Source organism: Vulpes lagopus, chromosome 3 (assembly GCF_018345385.1).
Source record: "Vulpes lagopus strain Blue_001 chromosome 3, ASM1834538v1, whole genome shotgun sequence".
NCBI classification, from domain to species: Eukaryota; Metazoa; Chordata; class Mammalia; order Carnivora; family Canidae; genus Vulpes; species Vulpes lagopus.
Window position 1 is genome coordinate 122,304,109 of NC_054826.1, and position 14,650 is coordinate 122,318,758.

Sequence of the window (14,650 nt, forward strand, 5' to 3'; positions counted from 1 at the left end):
AGCCCCCAGCCCCAGCTCCGACCCGAGCCCCCAGCTCGAGCTGCAGCCCGAGCCCCAGCCCAGAGCCCCAGCCCGAGCCCCCAGCCCCAGCTCCGACCGGAGCCCCCAGCTCGAGCCCCTGCCCCAGCCCAGAGCCCCAGCCCGAGCCCCAGCCCCAGCTCCGACCGGAGCCCCCAGCACGAGCCCCTGCCCCAGCTCGAGCATGCAGCCCGAGCCCCAGCCCCAGCCCCAGCCGCAGCCCCGAGCTCCAGCCCGAGCCCCCAGCCCCAGCTGCGGCCCGAACTCCGGTCCCGACCCGAGCCCCGAGCCCCCAGCACGAGCTCCAGCCCGAGCCCGAGCCCCCAGCCCGAGGCCCAGCTCCGGCCCCAGCTCCGGCCCCAGCTCGAGCTCCAGCCCCAGCCCCAGCCCCAGCCCCAGCCCCAGCTCCAGCTCCGGCCCCAGCTCCGGCCCTAGCCTTCGAGCCCCTGCCCCAGCCCCAGCTCCCCTGGTCCCGACCCGAGCCCCGAGTCCGAGCCCCTGCCCCAGCCCGAGCCGCAGCCGCAGCCCCCGCCCCCAGCCCCTGCCCGAGCCTCAGTCCCCCTGCCCCAGCCCCTGCCCCTGCCCCGGGCCCCGAGCCCCGGCCCGAGCGCAGCCGCGGCGGGCGGGCGGGCGGGCGGGCGGTCCGAGGCGGCGGCGGCGGCGGCGGGCGGTCCGCCGGGCGCCCCGCCTCCCTGCTCCGCCCTCCGCCCCGCCGCCTGCGCCGCCCGCCCGCTCCCGGCTCGCCGCTCGCTCTCGGGCCCCCCATGCGGATGTGACATTTCACGCCGCCGCCATTTTGAGAGCGAGCCGAGCCGAGCCGAGCCGCCGGGCGCCGCGTCCGCTGCCGGAGCCCCGACGCCGCCGAGGAGGCGGAGGCCGCAGCGCCCCGAGCGCGGCCCGCCCGCCGCCGCCGCCTCCGCCCGCCGCCGCCGCCGCCGCCGCCGCCCCGGCCCCGGCCCCGGCCCCGCAGGCCCGCCGCGGCCGCCCAGGCCTCCTCCTCCTCCTCCTCCTCCGCCCGCCGCCGGCCCGAGGCGGGGCTGACCCCGCGGCCCGCGCCCGGCCGCCCCCCGCGCCCCGCCGGCCCGCGGCCCCGCAGCCCCGGCCCCGGCCCCGGCCCCGGCCCCGGCGGCGGAGGAGGCGGGAGGAGGCGGGCCCCGCGGCGGCGGCGGAGGCGGCGGCGGCGGCGGCGGCGGCCGCAGGGAGCGACGAGGCCGCCCGGCCCGGCCCGCCGGCCGCCCGCCCGCCTCGGCGCCGAGATTGGGCGAATCGCGAGCAAGTACGTGCGCGTCTCCCTGCCGCCGCCGCCGCCGCCGCCGCCCGCCGCCCGCCGCCCCGGGGCCGCCGCCGCCGACGACGCGCGGGAGGAGGACGAGGAGGCCGCCCCGCCGCCGCCGCCGCCGCCGCCGCCGCCCGCAGGCGAGGCCCGGGCCGCGGCCGACATGAACCACCAGCAGCAGCAGCAGCAGCAGCAGCAGAAAGCGGGCGAGCAGCAGCTGAGCGAGCCCGAGGACATGGAGATGGAAGGTGAGGCCATTGTGGCCGGGAGCCGCGGCGCCACGCGGGGGGCTCGCCATCTTTACGCGGCGGCCGGGCCGGGCCGGGCCGGGCCGGGCCGGGCCTCGGCGGGCCTCGGCGGGCGGGCCTCGGCGGGCGGCTGCACCGGGCCGCTCCGGGCCGCTCCGTCACGCCGGCCCGCGCGGGGGCCGCCCGGAGACCCCGGCCCGGCCCATTGTCCGCCGCCCCGCGCGGGCGGGCGGGCGGGCGGGCGGCCCGGGGTCGCCGGGGGTCGCGGGGTCGCGGGGTCGCGGCGGCCCGGCCCCTCCGCGGACGCGGGGCCCGCCCGCACCTGCCCGCGCGCCGCCGGGAGAGCCCGCCCGGGAGAGCCCGCCCGGGGCAGCGCGCGGCGCGTGCCCCCACCCCCACCCACCCACCCACCCCACCCACCCACCCCACCCGACCCCACCAGACCCCACCAGACCCCACCAGACCCGGGTCGCTCTTTTCTTTAAAACGCAAAACAAAACAGAACAAAACCGAGCACTTCCTAGCTTGCTTCGGGCTTCATTTTTAAAAACACCTGCAAAAGGAAGGGCACATGCTCTCCGCGCTTGCACCGGGCCGAGCCCTGAGCCCAGCGAGCACTGTTGGCCGATCAGTTGTTTGCTTCTGTTTTTTTTTTTTTGGGGGGGGGGAGGATGGGCAGTTTGGTACCTGACTCTGTGCAGCGCCTCTCCGCATCCGGCCAGGTGTGCGTGTGTATGTGTGTGAAAAACTGCGAGCCGCTGCACATGGCTACCTGCGGCCGAATCAGAGCTGACTCGCCGAGGTAACTGGATTTTCTGCCCATGTGGCAGCGGTTCTCCCAGGTGCCTTGAGATGTGCAAGGTCCTGGTTGCAAAGGTTTGGCGTCAGGCGTCTTTGGTTTGCACGGCTGAGGCAGAGGGAGGCAGAGGGGGCCGTTCGGAAGGCATCTCTTAGGGTTCATGCCCCACCCCCGCAACTGCTTTTAGGGGGAGAGAAGCCAAAGAGGTCTCAAAAGGTCCTAGCTCTCTCTCACCTGCCTTCAGGGGTCCAAAAGGAAGGGGGGTACCTGAATGAGCAGAGGGGCAGCAAGTGTTCTTACTTTGCTTTGAGCAGAGGTCTTGGGTTGTAAAATGAATGGAACCTTGCTGGGGAAGCTGAGTGAGGCCAAGCACCCCTCCTCCCGTGGGGTGGCCACACGTGTGGGACGCCACACCCTCGTTGGTGGGAACGCTTTAGCATGACTGGTATTTCCCTGCAAATAACTTACCACCGGTAATTGGATGTTCACCGAAAAAAAAAAAGAAAGGCTTGCCAGATTGCAGAAGGCAAAGCGGTGGAAATGCCTGCAGAAAGCGCTTCCCGGTGGTACTTAACAATGGCAGTAATGGGGGACAGGAGAGCAGAGTCCACGCCAAGGACCGGCCTCTGTGTTCCACTTGGCCTCAGCAAGGCAGTAGCTCCACAGAGCCTTTGGCACGTGTGACTTCACCAGCTAGTCGCAGGCATATGTTGCCGAGACAGTTTTGTGTATTCTTTCTAGGCCGCGTAACAAAAAAGCCTTGCTTCTCTGGTTTCTTCTTGGATATCACTCAGTCGAGACAAAAGTCCAGTTAGTGCTGGCACACGGATTGCCCCTGTACGTTGTCTTAACCACTTTGCAAGTGTCTTTGAACATGAGCGAGAAGTAATAGACATGGACCTCGCTGAAGAGCCTATTTCTGGTACAGAGCTGTGTGTTTGGGGAAATAGTCATGCCCACGAGTGCTAAAGGCTTTTCTTTCTGTAAGGTGGGAGAGCTGTTGAAGGGTGGTGGAAGATTTTTCAGAAGTCCGTGCATGCTTCCAAGACTACTCTCTCTCCTCCTAGGGTTTTATTTTTACATCCAGGTTTGCGTTGGAAAGGCCACCCCTAAAATCAGTAAGGTGCACGTTCGCTAGTGTCTCAAAGTTGGGTGGCGAAGGTTGCGGTTATTGCCGATTCCTTAAACTTAAGGATCTCGTTTCTTTTGAGCGGACCTCTGTCGCAGATTCATTATCCAGAAGGTACCTTGTCTCTGTGGGACCTGCGATTGTCAGTGCCCTGTGAGCACCTGCAGGTGTGTGGTTTAAAAAGCTGCCTGTATCTTTGGCAGTCTGTGCCAGCCCTTCTTAGCCTTCCCACTGCTGAAACGCAGTGGTGGGTTTAGATAGCGTAGTCTAGGATCTGGAAGCGTGAAGGAATCCTGGCTATTAAAAGCCAGAGGGGTGGGATTTAGCGAACGTCAACTCTAGTTGGCTTCGTATGCCAGGCTGTGGTAGTGCCTTGAACCTGCCCGGCGTCTTTGCCCTGAGTCCAGTTGAATCAGCAGCTGGAACCTGTCAGGGTTCTGGTCAGCCTGAGGAAGGGAAGGCTTTGTCAGTGAGGAGCATCCTACCCGCCCCTCCTGGGCAGGGCGGGTTTCGAAGGAGCTTGGGAGACTGGTTTGGTTGGTTGCCCCCCCCCCCCCCCCCATCTATAAGTCAGTGTTAGTTTGCTCTCCTGCTCCACTTTATTGGGATAGCATTTGCTTTCAACCCAACTCTGCACAGCCCTTGCATATCCGCTGGAGAATAACAACGCTCAGGATTAGTTATTTTAAAAATGTCTCACTCTGAGCCGTTGGGAAAGTTATGAAGGGTGAAGGACAGAGAGGGAGAAGATGGGGGGTATGTGCTGGCAGTTCACTGGGGTCAGGCCACATACTTCCTGTAAGGCCCGGAGCAGTTGATCGCACGTTTCGGGTCGGGAGGCAGATGAACTGTGGAGGGGTGGCGTTATTAGGTCTGGCCAGGAAGGAATTTGCCTAGCAGTTTATTCATTGTCTTAACTCCGAGGAGGCCGCGCAGGCCTCTGCCCTCTGAGTACTTGGGAGGTGATAATCTGGTCTGTGTTAATGCCCTGTCCAGTCAACAGGAAGTTTTCCCAAGGCCTTGTTTCTGCTGCATAGACCAGCAGGCACAAATGTAAATACCCTGGTGTTTGTTCCCTGGTTCTCCTGCCTGTGTGAGCAGTCTCTGTTTCAGAGTGTCATCTCTCAGACTAATGGGGACAGACGGTTTCGTTAGACTTTTTTTTTTTTTTTTTGTACGACACCCAGACCCCTGCCATCAGGACACCAAGCTGGGAGCAAATCAATGAGTCAATCTGCAGTTTTTGCAAAGAATTGATCATTGACGTCTGTGTTTTTGTCGGGGGGGGGGGGGTGGCAGCAGTGCTAGTGGGTTTCTGTTTCTTTCAAACACGTGTGGGTAGGTGGAGTTTCAAGTTACTCTTTTGCTGAGGCAGGTTTGGGAGCGGAAAGTGAGTTGCCTTGCACACGTGCACGCAGGTAAACCAAACGTGCACATTTTATTCTATTTAAAATGCAAGTTTCCTCTCCAGGGAGCACCGTAACGAGACAAAAATCACAGAATATGAGAGTATTGATTCTTCTCTCACCTTAGCTTTGGTTGGTAAAAGAACTCTGCGGAGCTCCAGAGTCGAAAATCAACTCTGAAAACCTAGAAGAAATACAGACAAAATTAGGCCAAACCTAGAAATGTCTGACTCGGAGCCTGTCAGGTTTTGATAGGATTGGGAGTTAACTCTCCATGGGTATCGGCCCTCCTGATTTTCTCAGGCTGCTGATTTTGATCATCTCTGAACAAATACAAGATTGAGAACAGACAAATATGGGAAGGAAGCAAACACCTCCTCTTGATTTTCTTTTTCTTTTTCTTTTTCTTTTTGGAATTAGTCTTGCAGAAAGGGAGGAGGAGGGACCATTGAGTAAAGAGCTCTTCGTGGCGGGGCAGTTGTGGTGCCTTAGCACAGCCTCGGCCCAGCCTGAGTTTGAGTGTGGACTTTGCCTTTTAATTGTTGTGTGACCTCACGCACGTTGCTTAAGCTCTTGATGCCTCAGTTTTTCTGCTTCCTTGAAAAGGAGGTCAGTCTTATCTTGCCAGGTAATTGTGAGGGTGGAGGCACAGAGTGCTTGTCAGGTGCCGTACACCACAACCATGAACGTGGATGTTCAGTTCATGGTGTTTTTGTGTGATGGTAAAGCCTCGCCCCCCCAGGAAGGGAACAAAGCATGTGATTTTTGGGGGTGTGCAAAAATGCCCTGCGGTCATTATATCCTAATGGGCATTGGGAAGAAAACCTAACCAGCCTCAATTTCGGCACCACTCTGGACCTCTGGGCTTGAGATGCCTCAGTAGCTACTTAAGGTTCATGGTCTTAATATTTTAAGAAACGTGACATGGGTAATAGAGGAGATGGGACCTGGGGCATTGCAGTACATGGGTACTGCCGTGTACTCAGCTGAGTGGCCCTCTGATAAGTGTATTCTCGTTCTTGGGAAACTTTTAGAGCATCTAGTGATGACTCTGGAGTTGGGAAATCTAGTCACCGAATCTCCAGACTTTGGGAGTCGGCCCTCTCTCTGGATCCCCACATTCTGTTGCCAAGCCCTTTTGGTTTTCCAGCTACCACCCTAAGTGAGGCCCCTGTTGCCTCATGCTGGGACTTTGCAATAGCCTTCTTACTGGTCTCTGCCTCCATCCTTCCTGCAGCTCACACAGCTATGAATGAAGATGGACTGCCTACAGGACTGCTTTGCCCTATCACTGCCCTGCTTAAGGGGGTGCAGGTGTGCTGCCTTCCCTGGATGTGGGAAGTCGCAGAGTCCAGGCTAGGCCATGAGGACCCTCAGGATTGGCCTTGGTCTCCTTTGTGCTTTGAGTGCCGAGCACACGCAGACTTGTGCTTCGTGGGGTGCGGCCCCGGCTTTGGGGCCGATGGCTTCTCCTTCTGGAATGCAAACAGGACAGGTACCCCAGGACAGTGGTTTGGAACCACTTCCAGTGCCATCATCTTCTCCTTTCTGCTTGTCTTGGCTGCTTGGCCTGCAGTTAGAGTCCTGTGGACCTTGTGGTCATCACTTCTGTACCCCCCTCTTCCTTGATGTTGGATTGTTTGTGTGGAAGGTGACATCTTCTGTTCCTTTTCTGGTCAGTGTACTTGTGGGAGATACTCATTCAGGAAACAGCAATTCTGAGCCTGAAACGTGGGATGGTGGCTGGCTGGCTGGCAAACAAGGTGGTGTGTGAAAGAGAAAGCTGAAGCCATAAACCCAATGTTGCTTTGATAGCTGCTAATTCGGTTTTATTGCTTTGAACGTAAGTTGCTTCAAATGGCATTTTTGATCCTTTTGGAAGGAAAAGGTGGTTTTCCAGACAAGGGCATTGCTGGACCTTCATAAATTACGGAAGGTCTCTTCTGAGTATTTTAAATTTCTTTTCGTCACTCTCTCTGGTTTTTTGGAGGAGTTGTATGCAACCTGGGTATTTATTTCTGTTTGATTTCCAAGGCAGAGGGATCTCACTCTGGAGACCCAGGTGTTGGAACGAGGTATTTCTTGACGTGCCCTGTGACAGAGTTAAGTGTTCAATGTCACCTGCTTCATGAACTTGTTCTGAACTATTTTGGACTTAAGAAAGTTAGAGGAAGCAGGATTTTAAGTGTCATGCGTAGGCAAGAGTCAGTTATGCCATTTTTCTAGTAAGTTAACACATGCCTTGGCTAATGAGAAGTCAGACGTGTTGAAATTCTCTTGAAGAGAAGCAGGCCTACTTCTGAGGGTCGGTGAATTAAACTTGGGAGTTGGCAGTGGGGGTAACGAGAAAGTTTCTTATGTCAGGAAATACATTGACCTGGGCAAGAGCTGAATGCTTCCAGAACATAGTGAGGTGAGGGCAGGGCCCAGTGAGGCACCAGTGGGAGCCTGGGGAGGCAGAGCAGTCAGTGTCTTGTCTGGGAGGACACACCCTGAGAAGTGGAGTCCGGTCCTCCTCGGGGTGGAGGCTGGCTGAGGAGAGCGTGCTCCGGGGGTTGCGGTGAGTGCAGAGCTTGGTGCCTGGCGTGGGCTGGGCCCTCCCTGGGCTGTGCGAACGCTGCGTGGTAGCCAGTTCAGTTCTCAGGGCGACCTTGAGGTGTGCAGCCCACGCTTCTGAGGTGGCGGCTGCTAATAGTGACCGAGATGCCCAAGTGTCCTTTAGAAGAGCCCAGGTCACCTGCCTGAGGGGCTTCACCTACCCAGTGTTTGAAGCCTGAGTGTCAACTTGGAGTCTCAAGAATGGCCGGTTCTTTTGGGGGAGGAGGGCATGGAGAATCTAAAAGCTGTAGAGAGGGGATGCCTGGGTGGCTCAGCGGTTTGGTGCCTGCCTTTGGCCCGGGTGTGATCTGGGAGTCCTGGGATCGAGTCCCACATCAGGCTCCCTGCAGGGAGCCTGCTTCTCCTCTGTGTCTCTGCCTCTCTCTCTCTCTCTCTCTCTCTCTCTCTCTGTGTCTCTCAAGAATAAATAAATAAAATCTTTAAAAAATAAATAAAAGCTGTAGAGAATTAGATTCCACTGTGCCACCACAACAGTTCTGTGTGGTTGTCCTGCCTGGCATAGAATATTCAAAACCCAGGTCCTCCCCTGGTTTGAATTGCATGTGGGTGGCTAAATCCCTTTTCCTGACTGGTACTGATACTGGTAGGGCAGTGCCAGGCCTCAGAACATCCACCGGGGCAAGTCTGGCTCTCCGAACAGGTTGCTAAACTGGCTTCTGGTTTGGAAATCAGTTGTATGAGTTTATTAAGGTGACCCATACTGCAGATCGTGATACACCCCAGGGTGGAGCCACAGGTGTCTGGGTGGTAATCCGACTTCCCTCAGCTCCCCCTCCTGCCACCCGATTCATCGTACTTTCAGGAGTCGATGGGGGGCTTTTCCAGGGGAAATGGGGTGCTGTTGCTCTGCCGTGTCTGCTGAGCAAACCCCGTTAGTGGAAGGCCCTCCCTTATTAAAAGGCTCGCGGGCCGTGTCGCTGGGGTTGCAGGTATATTTCATCAATGCACTTGGGGGAATTCCTTCTCTCTCAAGGCGCTTAATTGACCCTGGGCACTGGCTGTCTTAAAACAAGTACGTGTAACACGTCTTGACTGTTCCCGCGGCTGCATAGTCCTGCTCGTCGTCCTAATGCTTGCTGCTTATGTTAGGTCCTTCTTACATTCTTACTGTGGAGGAGACAGGTGACGTGGAGGAGACAGGAGACGGTATTCAGTCAAAGAAACTGTATGTGAAGTGGTTAAAAACATTCCTCAATCCATATCTCTGTTTTGTAACCATTGTAGACACTTGTAAGAAATACCCCCAAAGATTCTCCGCCATTCTCTCTTATATTTTGAGGAGTGTGTTAAGGATTAAGAGGGTGCACAAATAGGGTGGGAAAAGCCTGACTAGCAGAATGCCCTCAGAAGCATCTGGGAGGAGGGGCAGGTGGTTGTGGCCTCCTCCTTGTGAGCCCCAGCCTTGGGGCTGCCCCTTCCCCTCGAGGCTGGGAACTGTGGTGGCTGAGGAACTGCTTGGATTGGATTGGAGTGGTGTGCTGCCCTAGCCAGAAGGATTCCTCATTTCTCTGAAGCATTCCGGGTCTCTTCCTGGTTCTGCTGAGAACAGATTGAGATCATGTTCCTACGTTAGACCCATCTTTCTCCAGAAATCCACTGGTTTTCACGTGAGGGCAGGAGCAGATGCCCTGTGGGGGGAAGGGCCTGTGTGGTGCATGACAGCAGCCACCAGTTGCAGGGCCGCAGTTTCAGGTTTAAAATAAAATTGGGGTGCCTGGTGGCTCATTTGGTGGAGTACACGACTCTTGATCTCAGGGTTGTGAGTTTGAGCCCCACGTTGGTTATAGAGCTTACATTAAAAAAGAAAAAAAATCCCATTCCTTAACCAACTAGCCACATTTCAAGTGTTCCGTAGGCACATGTGGCTGATGGCCATCACATGGGACAGCAAGGTGCACGGCACATCTGCCTACTGGAGAAAGTGTTAGTGGCTGGTGCTGACCTACATGATCTGGTTGGATCCTTGGCTGAAGGTGTTCCTGGTAGTATTGGTATCGTGTTGAAGTTACAGTGTGTCCTGGGAAAGCTCAGGTAAAATGAATAAAATAGTTATTGGGCAAACCCTATAGAGCAGGGCTTCTCCATTTATTTGTGGTGAAGAACCAGGTTTTCCCCCCCTTAATTTCTAGCCCATTGTGGACAATTTCTTTCTTTCTTTTTTTTTTTAAAAAGATTTATTTATTTGTTTATTCATGAGAGACAGAGAGAGAGAGAGAGGCAGAGACACAGGCAGAGGGAGAAGCAGGCTTCACGCAGGGAGTCCGATGTGGGACTCGATCCCAGGTCTCCAGGATCCCACCCTGGACTGAAGGTGGCACCAAACCGCTGAGCCACCAGGGCTGCCCCATTGTGGACAATTTCTAAATCATATTTTGTAGAAATACAGCGCAAATTACTTAAGTGAAATAAAATAGATCCACAAAATACAAGCCCCGGTTTATTATTAAATTCAACAAATGTAACATTAACTGTTGAAATCAGTTATTAGAACAAACATACATACAGAGAAAGAAAATTACAGAAACTGTTTATGTTCGTTGAAAGTGTGGGTATAGGCCATTAATACAGAGAAACTCGATTACACTTGTAACTCTGTCGTTCCACCATGGTAACCAAGCACAATTTTGTGTGAAATAGCAATTCCCCCGTATTGAAAGCCTACACGCACACTTTGAAGGAATGCGGCATACATGAGTAGTTTTTAAAGTAACAGTCTTGCTTCCTGCTCAGGTGGATGGCACGTCTGCTGCTCACAGGGATGATATTTATCCAGACCACTTCTGTTTTGCTAATACACCTATGAGTCCGGTGCTACAGAGGTACACTGAGAATGGGGGAGCAGGTTTCTAAAACAATTTTGCAGAATTTATCTGTGGACAGCTTCAACTATCCTGTTAAATGTATAGCCAAGTTATCTTTCATTCAAATAAATGGATTGCGGGTTATATATACTTTTGGTTTACAATTAACAAATGAACACTAAAGTCTCACAAGGTGTAATGGGGTCCTGTGTGACGTCCTGCCCGGTTTGACAACTCCCAGACTGCCCTGTGCTTCCGTGTTGTGGGAAAGTCAGGTGGCTGGAAAGTTTCTCTGCTTGCTCTTTGTTGTGCGTAGGTCCACAGAGGGCACCTTTTTTTGTGGGCTCCGCACAGGGCATGTCATCTTTAGCCCTATTCTCTTGGCTTTCCTGTCTGGTTTCCACACAGTCGAGGGACTGAGCCTTGCTCCTGACTCCATTGCACCCTAGTGGCAGCAGAGCTGTCTTTGCTGTGGCGCTCACAGAGCCCAGTTTGCAGGACAGACACATAGGAGTCCCCTCTGAACTGACAGGTAGGGTGCTGGCCACCCCTGGGTGTGACTGCCTGAGTGCAGGTGCCCAGATGCATGTGTGCAGGGGAAGCCCTTAGGGGAGGGCTCTGGGGGAGCAGTGGACAGGAGGGGGCTGGGCCACAAAGTAGGGATGGGACTGGCTTCCCTGGGGAAGGGTCGGTCAGCTGAGGCTTAGCTGAGGAGGGGACACAGCTGAATTTGAGGAGGAGGCTGATGTAGAATAGCACGATGAGGTTGGCTGGATCAGGACCTGTGACTGACAGGTGTAGGATCTGTGGTAGGTGGAATAATAGCCTCCAGAGATGTCCAGGTCCTGATCCCTGGGGCCTGTGACTCTTACATGGCAAAGGGGATTGAGGACCCGTAAAGGGAAGTTTATCCAGCGCTACCTGGGCGGGCCCCGTGTAATCTCAAGGGTCCTTACGTGTGAAAGGAGGAGGTCGGGGTTGGGGTGTGTTGGGTGTGGGTGTGGGTGTGGTGTGGGAAGGCCATTGCTGGCTCAGAGGACGCAAAGGGGAACCAAGGAATGGGGGAGGTCTCTAGAAGCTGGAAAAGGCAAGAAAAGAGATTCTCCCCTGGAGCCTCCAGAAGGGACACAGCCCTGCTCTTGACATCTTGATTTTAGCCCAGTGAGCTCCGTTTTCAGACTTCTATCTCCAGAACTGAAAAGGGAAACGTGTGTGTTGTTTAAGCCACTGTTTATGCTAATCCGTTCCAGCAGCGATCAGAAATACAGGATGCAGGGATGTGGGTGAGAAGCAGCAGCTGTGTGCCCCACATAGGTAGCTGGCCTCAAACCTGTAGGAGGCTTTGGAGAGGCTGGAGGAGTGAGTGGCGGCTCACCCTCCCTGAGGACTTCTCTCTCGGTGCCCGGCTGTCCACGTATTATTAACTCCTGTGCTTCTTACTACGACTCGGGGATAGGTGCGTCATCATCCCTGGGTTACAGTAGTGCAAAACCAGGCACTGAGTCATTACTCGGGGTCAGTGATAGGATTTGAACCCTTGCAGTCTGGCTTCACGGCCATTTGCCGATTCGTCATTCCCCTTGGTCGGGAGAGTTGTGGTTACTGCTTCTTAGTTGAAACACCTGTGCTGCCTTCTCCCCCGTCTTACTCCACCGCCCCAAAGTGGTACGCTGCGATTGGGTGTCGTAGCTGAACGTTTCTGTGTGGTTCACCACATGCTTTGAATATAGAAAGTAGCTCACTGCCAGACCTGGCCGGGGTCGTGTGTACGTTTCAGCGAGTTGAGTATGGTGGCAGGAGAAGACACAGAACAAAATAGTAGGTTTTTAGAGGTAGATTCCTCCTCCTTTGAGAATGAAGGTGACTGAATCAGGTATTCAGTAACACGTTATAATAAGAGCCTGAGCTCAAATAAATCATCCCCAAAGCAAACCATTCAGAATTCTGAGTATATGGAGAGATGAAAAATTGAAATTGAGAAGGCTTAGTGGGGGCCGAGGGCACAGTCATACTGCATTTCAGAGTCCCTGATTCTGCGGACCTGGGTACCAGAGCCCTGGATTCCTTAATGAGGCAGGGGCTCAAAGAAGCGGGGTGACCTGGGTGACCACCCTCCTTGCCTCATTAGCTACCAGCTAGCTGTGTGGCATTGTTTTTATGGCATATTTTGAATATTTCCTTCTGGGCGTCTTTCCCTGACAGGGGGTTCAGGGGAAAAAATTTATTCATAGGCTACTTTGGGAAGCACATTTAATTTGGAAAGTGATTGTAGCAGTCAAAAACTATAGCAGAACAGTTTTAAATAAACCCTTACATGGCTGGATGCTAGTCTTTGCTTATTACGTACCTGATTGAAGGCAACTCAAGTGAATGTGGCCTTTTGGTCTTAGCTTTCCTGAATGTCCCCTCTGCTCACACAGTGCAATACAAGATCTTTTATTGTGTGAGCACAGGATCTTTCATTTCTATAATTTCCTCCAAAAGTATATATTTTTGGACATAACACCAGATGGGTGATTTCAACTCATGGCTCAGATAATAGATTTAGGATATTTATTGGTCATCATTTGTCCTTGAGTTTCTGCAGGAAAGAAAGAGGAAGATGGGAGACACAAATTCTGGCCTCAAGGGGACGCGGCCAGGAGTGAAGATGTCTAGAACAAAGGGTGACGTGCATTGATGCCCAGGTAGCTGCTACCACATTGAGCAGCATGTAGGCAAAATTGAGGCCTTCAGGCAAGTTGACTTGGGGGGGGGGAGGGGAGAAGATGCAGATAAGTGCTGTGGCTCTCAGGTGTCCTAGTTGGGGGTGCGTCTCATCTTTGAGGTGAGCGTCACGGTGCCTGGTGCCAGTCCCACAGCGTCAGCGTCTGTGTATCCGACACAGCAGTGTGTGTGCTACCCAGCATGGGTGGGTACTGGTGGCCATCTTCAGTACTCAGTCCCAGTACTGAAGGGTGATGTGGAAGGCATGGTCCCTGCCATGCTACTGAGTCGTTAGGATGACTTTAGAGTTGGTTCTGAATGACCTTGGAGGGTATATGTCAAGAAGGAGGACTGCTACTAACACATCTCAATGTTTTAGGGCCAGTGTTTCCTGGGGAATCGGAGGCTGTTATTTACAGTCTGTTTTCTCTTTTGATGAATTAAGTCCTTTCGTTGTTTTTTTTTTGTTTGCTTGTTTGTGTGTTTTTTTTTAAGGCCTTTTATTTTCCTTGAAATGCTGCGTCCATTTTGGGTATGTTATCAGAAGGCACTTGGTCATAGAATTTTGCTTTCACACAGAAAAGTATCTGTCCAGCCCCCTGCTCTGCAGCTGAAGAGACCAAGGCTTAGAGGGATGCAGTGATTTCTAGCCTTATGCTGTCCAGTACTGTAGCCAGTAGCCACTCACAGCCGAGTAGATTGAAGTGAATTAAAATTAAATCTTCAGTTCCGCTGAGGGGAGCACTAGACGGAATGAGCACTGGGTGTTACATGTTGGCAAATCGAACTCCAGTAAAAAAAATATACAAAAAATATTCAGTTCCTCAGTCTCGCTAGTTATCTTTCAGGAGCTCCAGAGCTGCCTCATGGGGATGCTGACTTTGGTATTGGGTGGCACAGCTCTGGAATGTGACCATTAGCATAGAACATTCCATGGGGCAGGGATGCTGCGGCCCCAGCCTGTGAGCTGAATTTTAGCTCTGCCTCTCTTGTACATGCTGCCTTGAACAGGATCAGCTGGCACAATGGAAAACCAAGCATTTTCTTCTGTAATTACTGAGGAAGAAGGTTCCCCCAAACTGGCTCAGCAGAGTGCAGACTTGCTGGTAATCTTGCAATCAGGGCCTTGGGCGGTGGGGGTGGTTCGCAAAGACACAAAAGTAATAAGATGTCTTTGCTTAAGGAAAGTCATCGGGACATAGATAGGTCCTGTGCACACATAATTACCGCAGGGTAGAAAGCGAGTGCCACCAGAGATGAGGAGGAGGTAGGGTTCTGGAAGTGAAGAGCAAGTTTACATCGGCTGTGGGGAAACAGGGAGACCTGGCACCATGGTGCTGGGGAGTGGGCTGAGAGGGACTGGTGCCTGGATGCCTAGCGTGTGTTCCAGGGAATTTAAGGTGAAAGCCAGAGGCAAGGCTTCTGGTAGATGCTAGGAATGGCACCTCTGTACTTCCGGGACGTGGTCATTGTAGTGTAATTAACATACTGTGTGCTGGCTGCTTGCTTTGTTCCCCATCAGACTTTGAGGTCAGAGGACCAGGGGAGAGCCTGGGTCGTTTTCTATGCTGTGAACAGTAGTGCACTGCATTTTTGTATTTTAGTTTCAATCAGATGGGAACATGCCACAATGTTTAACGCTAACTCT

The 14,650-nt window shown here is 54.2% G+C and overlaps 1 protein-coding gene across 1 annotated transcript in view; it reads left to right on the forward strand.

The window, feature by feature from the left end:
- The first annotated feature begins 1,209 nt into the window (after window positions 1-1,209).
- Window positions 1,210-14,650, forward strand: part of USP7 (ubiquitin specific peptidase 7) — a 64,252-nt gene continuing 50,811 nt past the window's right edge. Inside the window, exon 1 of the mRNA XM_041748363.1 lies at window positions 1,210-1,542. Coding sequence (XP_041604297.1) covers window positions 1,458-1,542 — 85 coding nt within the window. The 5' untranslated portion in view covers window positions 1,210-1,457. The remainder of the gene's footprint in view (window positions 1,543-14,650) is intronic.